Consider the following 8295-nt stretch of genomic DNA (forward strand, 5'->3'; position numbering starts at 1 on the left):
TTGAACGTCTGGTCGTAGTTCATGTCTGGACCATGTGATTGGAGAACTGATGCTCACTTCCTGTGTATAAGTTATCAAACTGACGCTGGCGTACACAGTCTCAGCCTCCACTTAAGTGTCACTTTGAACATTTCCAGGCTTGTGGCAGAGGCAGGTCTGTCCCTGCGCATGTCATCGCATATCCACTCATGTCGCTGCTGTGTGTAGGTGGCAGCAGAGATGAGTGGGTGTGCACGTGCTTCCTCTTCCATCTTCTCTCATTCTGTAAAGCAGAAAACATGATCTGACACTGGAACTTCTAACCCTGACACTGGCCTTGTTCCACAGTGTTAAATTTGAATGCAGAGGAACACAAGGCCCTGCCAAGAAACCCTGTGTACAAAATTGCACATTTTATGTGAAGAACGGGTGCAAATGTATAGAAACATTTTATCAGTGTGTTCATTCAGATTCTTGCAGTTTGTCTTGTATCTGGTCAAATAAAAACTCATTTGATGTTTGGTTGTTAGCCCCTAAGCTAAGAAGCAGTTTGAGACACACTTTCTGAAGCAGGGAAGTGAAGTGAAGTCTATGATATCTTCTATCGATCTATCTATACATCTGCTGCTTTATTTAATCAATCTGGAAGTGCAGGTTTGTACCCAGCTTACTCTCTTGGATGAAAGTTCATAGAGAAAGTCAGTATGTTTATCTCACAGGGACAGAAGAGCTGCAGCAGTGGATCAAAAACCTTGTGTGCCGTGACGTACAATCCTTGATTCTCTCTGTGGACTTTGGTGTTGGAAGTGTGAGGTTGACAAAGTGGCTAAGGTCTCACTGTCTTTTCCTGTCTCCATGCAGCTCCGTAAGGCCATTGAGGGCTCTGTGACGGTCAAAGGTGTGAAGGTGCGTCCTCCTCTGGCCAGTTTCCGCGACAGTGGCACCAGCAGCAGCGAGAACGAGGCCACGGAGCTCCACAAGCTGTGGGACCGCCACAAAAGCATGTCGTTACCCCGCGAACCCACGTCCTCCGAGTCTGAAGAGAAATCCCAGTGAGGGAATGTGGAGGAGGAGATGGAAGAAGATGAGCAGGTGGAGGAAGAGGAGGAGAAGTGAGGCATTAAGGTCTTTAAGTCACAAACGTGCAAAAAATCCTCAGGGCTTAGGATCAACATTTAATTCTGCGATGCCAGCCTTCTCAATACTTCAGTCTCTCTTTCTCCCTTCTCTTCGTGGATCACCTAGAACGTTCTCCTCAAACCTTGCACTGATCAAGCCAGACACAACTCAGCCTGTGCCATGAGTTCATTCTCCCTTTGGGGAACCTACAGCAGAGTGAATGTGGGAGAGGGAGGGAGACTGGGAATGGGCTGACATTTTTTGACAAAAAGGGATTTTTTTTTTTTTTTTCCTCGTGTATCTTCAGAGTCAAGATCAAAGTTCTTCTGATTGAGTCTTCCAGAAATTCAGCAGTGACGACGAGGAAGAAGACTGTGTGCGTGTGAATGTATGAGGTGAGATAATGTGAGCGTACGTGATGAAGGAGGTAGCAAATAAATATTAGTTTTACCATTTTTGTTGTTGCCTTTCAAACACATCTCAGTCAGCCTGAGTAAGTCCATGTGTGACTGATCAGGCAGTCGGGGTTTTTAACAGTTTTTTAAATTTAACTCACTGTCAAGCGTTTTACTCGTACAGGGATGGATGCCTTATAGTTTTCTGTATTTTCAAGGTTCCATTATTCCTGTGCTTCTTGTCTCTGTAGTACAGACGTTAAAGCCGTGATCTGTAATTTGTTTCTAAAATGCCTTTTATTTTGTTTCAAATCCTCCTCGCTTCCTGATCGCCATCAATAAATAATAATACATAACTGTAGCCGCACCGCACTGCTGTTACACATGCGACCGATCATTTCATGTGGACCAAATGGTCTGATTCACTGCTGCACCTGTCGCTGGGTGACAACTCCGAGATCAAGTCGGCTCTTTAATGGGAACGCGCGCTGGAGTTAGGATTCCCTGAATGATGGCTGCCTTCATGCAAAAACCGTTTTGTTTTTTTTTAAATTGCACTTGTGTCGTATTTGTTTCACAGTAAATGTGTCGTACACATATTACTGTTTCATTTTTATCCATGGACATGTTGCTGCACTGTTTCTGAGGTTGTTATTTACTGCTGTGGTGAACGATGGCTCGTCTGGGGTGCAGGGAACTTGGAGGTGACGGCCTCAAGTTCACCAAGCTCTCCTATCCAGGTTTGGTTGTCGTTTTGTAAGTTACACAATTAGTTACGGTTTAAATATCAACGTGTGATCCGCCCCACCATTTGGCACCGTGTTTCGTTGGAGAAACACAAAGGGTGTAATTTTTTTAAAGAGAGGGTTCAAGGTTGTTCTGGTTCCATTTGTGTCACAGCAGTGGTTGGTGGCTAACATGGTGTTAGCTGACGCAGGTGACTCCACCTGTCCCACGCACCATGTGCAAGCCAAATCAGAGGCTTTATCGTTCCAAACCGTACAATGGCAAGTTAAGGGAAATGTAACATAACCCACCTGATGACCTGTGCACTTCATTAGTGAGGCAGCCTGCTAATTCAACCTTTCCCAGACAACATTATTTATGAATGGCCGTCCAGACGTGAAGAGGATTTTAACACGTTTTTTTATTTATCTTTTTAAGGCTGCACAATATCGGTATCGGCTGATATTGACTTTAAAATGTCACACCATGGCCCCTGAGATGACTAATAACTAAAAAAGCTGCTCCAACTATTATTTTTTTTTGTTTTTGCACAATTAAGAACATTCGTAGTCACATCTGCTGTGACATGAGTATGAAAAATATAATGTTAAATTCACTATAGACTAAATGACCTCTGAATTTGGGAGGTTATCAGCCTGTTTGTGATATATCTGCATATCGGATATCAGTCAAATATCATGCAGACAGACAGTCAGACAGACAGACGACTTCATCATGCATCCCTGTTAGTAAGTGTATTAGAAACAAATGACAGACTGGAGCTTTAATGGCAAGGCTGAGAGTACAGACATGTCAGTATAATGTGCATGCTGCTTTCATGCTGCAGAACAACACACACACACATTTACTGTAGCGGGACGCACTCCATTCACAGTGTGGAGGTTTTTCTGCTTATCTATATATAGCTCATAATAACTGTTCCAGAGAAGGATGGAGTGAACAGGAAGTGAGGGAGGGAGGGAGGGAGAGCAGGGAGCAAATAGATGGCTGTAAGAATGAAGACATCATTGCCCAATCAGCTGCTCTGGGATGTTAGCTAACCCCCACCACACACACACACACACACACTTTCCCCACCAGTGGTGATATGATGTAATACACTGGTCACCGTATGTCCAGCACAGCCTGATTCATGCAGACCAGTCGTCTGCGTGAACACATGAGTTACATGAACTGATACTAACTGACCAAATGCTGGTGTAGCTTCTGATTCAGCCCGACATCACAGATGATAGTAATATAAGTACTGTGTATTTAAAAATGTAGGCGTGCTATTGTGCTTAAGGCATCCATTTGTTTTCCCTCTCCTCCATCACATCATCCACTTCCTTTTTTTTTAATACTTACCTCAGCTACTGACCCCAGATAATATAATACTTATATATTCTTAGTATAATTATTCTTTTTCCCTGTAGTTTTCAGGACACGACGAGGCATCACATTGTTTTTTCTTTTGCGCCACGACAGTAAAAACCCATGAACATGTGGGTTTGTTTGATCAAAATGTGCCAAAAAACAAACGAGTGGATGTTGTCCACCATCTTGTGCCTGTATTGTATGATCTACATTATCTATACCTTATTTTATACTCACGGCATACGATTATTTCCCTTTGATTGGCGTCTTCGTCTCCTCCAATGAGCTCTGTCAAATTCCCTGAATGAAACTGGGGATGTGACCTTTGGGTCAACACAGATATAGTTTCATATTTATATATTTAAAATATTTCCTGTAATATAAAATCATAATTTAATGTCTTAACCAATCTTAAATCCATGACTATTGTCTTACGAAAGAGACTTTGGGAATTGTTGTATGATGTTTTTTGTAATCTTTTGACACATGATAATTGTTTATTTTTTTCTTCAATGCTGACCTGTTGTTGTGTTTTATTTTGTTAATCTTTTGACATGCTGTCTGATACATTTGCGAATGACACTGACAGGGCGGAGGCTGACGAAGATGTAACTGTAGAATGATGAGGTGACCCGTGCTTGGTCTGTTAACGTGGCTGTAATTAGTGGAATGATGATTGCATGATTTCTTCCCACAGTCCAAAAACATGCCCATTTGGGGATTAGGCGAATTGGACATTCCGAATTGACCGTAGGTGTGAGTGTGAGAGTGAGTGGATGAATTTGTCAGATGACATTGGCACAGTGTGGAGGATGAAGCGGTAGAAGATTGAAATGTCTGTCAACACATAACCATAGTGACAGGCTGTAACACAAGCTCCGTGTAGCAGCAGTTTATACGAATGTCACTCCAGCTGTGCTTGGACAGAGTGTTCCTTCCTCCTTTCATCCACCACTGACTCTCACCATTGTCTCCACAAGTCTCCACATGTGAGACGGTTCATAGCGACTGCCACAGGTACAAACTTAATCACTCCTTATGCATCTCCTGCTTTGTTCCTGCTTGGAACTCCCTCTTTCCCTGACCTTCTTGTCCATGCCGTGTTTTTCAGTTGCACATTTCCATGGATTAGTATCTGAAATGCGCACATCCGCCCCTACATGCATTTCTTCTTCTTCTTCTTCCTCTAATAATAATATACGACAGGCTGTACACTGAGTAATGCTCAGTGTACTAATCCCTCCACAGTTCAAAGTTCATCACTGAACTGCTTTCTCTGGTGTGTGTTTGTGTTGCTCACACAGCACGAGGTGCCGAGTGCGTTTTCTCACGCTCTCGGCTCCGTGAAAGCCTCTCATAGCGACTGTACATCTTACACACCACAGCCAATCCTCGACGGCCAGAACCAGACAGAGCTGAACAAAAAAAAAAACATTGTTTTTGTACATCAGGGATGAATAAAAGAGATTTTAACAAACAAGTGAAGGTCACTGCTGAATCTGTCTCAATTATTCGCATTTACTTTTCATCCAAATGTCAATTTAAATTTCCACCTCAAGCAGAGAAACTTTTGCACACGGTTTAAAATCTTTTCAAATTATATGTTTGAAAATAAAAATGTGCATTTCAGCAGGTTGATGGAAGCTCATATTGTCTCTTCCACTCGTGCCCTAAACCTCCACCGAGGGGACAGACCGAGAACCTCGCCTCTGTTTTGGTTCCACTTGTTTGCACTTCCCATCGATTGTCGTTGTCCAGCCTTCCGCCGCTCCTCCCTCCTCCTTCCTGCAGACTTTTCAGAATTCTGAATGAAGGCTCATTTGTATTTATTAGTCTTCATTAATCATGTTTTGATTTTTTTATAGATGTCGGTAATCAGTTTGTGCAATAATGGCTGTTCATCTCACTTTGTAACCCACTGTTTGATTGATGACATGAATGCAAGTTACCCCTATTTTTTATAAAGAAACCTGAAAAGTGTAAAAAAAAAAAAAGAAAAAGATGTATGTGAAGTATGTGACGACAAGTGAGTGTAATGAAGTGATGACTGGTTTCAGGAGAAGGTTTCCCAGAATCCTCAGTAAAGGCTTATAGCAATTTATTATAAAATTGCTATAATAATGTTAAATAATTACCCGATTGTATGGATTGTTGGTCATTATTCCAGAATGAGCCTCTCATAATGACATATGGATGCACAAATGAAACACCATTTGAGTTTTTTATGCTAATTCAAGGCTACAAGGCTATTTTCTGAGTGAGGTGAAGGATATTCAGCTGCAACATGTAACTTTACCAATAAATGTTGGAAAATGAACGGTGCCTTTATGGCAGCTCGCTCTTTTAGGGCTACATGTTTGAGTAGTTAAATGTCCCACTTTGGTTTTGGGAAACCTTCTCCGTGTCGTTGGTGTATTCTGCTGCATCAACTGTAGGTGGCGCTCTCATCCGAGAACGTCATCACAAAAGCCTCTCAAAGGGAACTGTACATTTCACATACTACAGCCAACCCTCGAGGGCCAAAACCACAGCGACTATTTTACACACACAGAAAAAATAAACATTGTTTTTGTACATCAGGGATGAATAAAAGAGATTTTAACAAACAAATGAAGGTCACTTTATTTTTGTCTCACATTTGTGTTTTGTAAAAATGGAAAAAGATGGAAGTTAGCCACCAGGGGACAACTCTGCTGATTGCAAAAAGAAGTCACTTTGAATGGAAGACTAAGTTTAATGAGCAGATTCAATGAACGTAAACTGGGTTTTAGTGAATTTGTGTTTGATGGATATGCAGGAACATGAGTTAGTGATGCGACGAGATCTCGCGCTAGTTAAAACTCTGAGGTGAGATGTTGTCTCGCGATGTTTGGACGTCATCAACTCGTGCAGCGCACAGTTCATGATATTTTGGTTTTAAGGTCAAAAGAAGCAGTAAAAGTATGCAAACACACATGGAAAGCTTAGCAACACACAGACAGCATGTGTAATGTCAAATCATGTTGCCCTAGTGATATGTTCTGCATTCATTCTTAAAACAGACAGACTATTTCAGCTTTACTAAATCATTTTAAATAGTTGTTTTTGTTTCTCTAGAACGAAAGACAGAGACGTGCAGAAGTCAACTATGTCCCCAACTTCCCCCAAGGAGAAGATAAGTCTTGAAGTTCTGAGGCAGGCCATTCTTGTTATTATTCTAATTATAATAATAATAATTATTATTATTATTGAAGTGTGGGAGGGAGTGTTTCAGGGGTTAAGAGGGAGGAAATTCCAGAGGTGGGGGGCAGAGCGGCTGAGTGCTCTGCTCCCCATGGTGACGAGGCGGGCGGGAGGGACAGTGAGGTGGGTGGAGGAGGAGCTCTGAAGGGGAGGAGCAGTATTTTATAATTGCTGCGTTGTGTGACGGGGAGCCAGTGGAGCTGCTGTAGGACGGGCGTGATGTGACAAGACTGTGGACCTGGATGGCAGTTGTGTGAGAAGTAAAGAAAAGGACGAGAAACATGCCCCTCATTAGTAACATGACGCAGACCACGTTTGCCTTGTGGTGAAACTCTCGCTAAATACACCAGACTCCTCTGTTCAATATTGAGATTTAAGACATTTCTTTGCTAAATGTTGGAGATTAACACATGTTTTCAGGATTTTTAACTGATCTGCAATTCGACATTGTTCAGTTTAACTCTGGTGTTAGACGTCGCATTCAGGACATGTTTATTAACATAATAACAACTTATTAGCCTGAATCGTTACACATATGGTGTCTATGTAGTTTGTTGTGCTCAGGCATTTGAACATTACAATGTCAAGGTCAGAAACTGCTAATGAGAGTGATGAGAGCAGTGCAGTCAGATGATCTCGGTCAGCGTGGACTGTCAAGAAAATGAGGAGACGGCATGTCCTTCAATGCATCATGAATGAATTAAGACACAGAATCAGGAGAGCCTCAGGGTTTGTTCCATCCTACGGGAAAAGTGGGTTGGCTCTGCTCTGCAGCTTCACTCATTTGCAGGGTCACAGCAAGATGGTAATACAAATAAAGGTCAGTCAGTCAGTCATCATCTAACCGCTTTATCCTCCACCAGAGGGTCGCGGGGGGGGGGTGTGCCAATCTCAGCTACATCGGGCGATAGGCGGGGTACACCCTGGACAGTTCGCCAGTCCATCGCAGGGCCACACACAACTAGAGACAAACAACCATTCACTCTCACACTCACTCCTATGGTCAATTTAGAGTGTCCAATTTACCTATTCCCCACATTGCATGTTTTTGGACTGTGGGAGGAAGCCGGAGAACCTGGAGAGAACCCACGCACACACGGGGAGAACATGCAAACTCCATGCAGAAAGGCCCTTGTTCCAGCCGGGGCTTGAACCCGGGTCTTCTCGCAGCAAAGCTAAAGTGCTAACCATACAAATAAAGGTAATACATAGAATTGTAAACACCAGAAAGTACAAAAGGAAACATATTCTTCGAAGGTAATCTGTGTTCCGCTAATCTCAATCCCAGTTAAAGCAGTTGTGAGACAAATCTCAGCATCACCTCTTATTAAACACAAATGCAGCCACTCATCTGTGTTATGATGAACAAAGTTCTTCTCACTTAAGCAGCACTGAGCCATGTTGATCACTCATGAATAATAAATGATTCTCCTGCCTCTCAATAACTGCAGCTCCAGTGTGGGAAGTGCTCGCTGTA

The 8295-nt window shown here is 42.6% G+C and overlaps 1 protein-coding gene across 3 annotated transcripts in view; it reads left to right on the forward strand.

Moving 5' to 3' along the window:
* Nucleotides 1–2348, forward strand: part of clcn2c (chloride channel 2c) — a 139174-nt gene extending 136826 nt beyond the window's left edge. For all 3 annotated transcript variants that reach the window (XM_044031759.1, XM_044031760.1, XM_044031761.1), the window contains one exon: nucleotides 841–2348. In XM_044031759.1, coding sequence (XP_043887694.1) covers nucleotides 841–1035 — 195 coding nt within the window. In that variant the 3' untranslated portion in view covers nucleotides 1036–2348. The remainder of the gene's footprint in view (nucleotides 1–840) is intronic.
* Nucleotides 2349–8295: the final 5947 nt, after the last annotated feature.

The sequence above is a fragment of the Solea senegalensis genome, linkage group LG8, assembly GCF_019176455.1.
Source record: "Solea senegalensis isolate Sse05_10M linkage group LG8, IFAPA_SoseM_1, whole genome shotgun sequence".
Taxonomy (NCBI): Eukaryota; Metazoa; Chordata; class Actinopteri; order Pleuronectiformes; family Soleidae; genus Solea; species Solea senegalensis.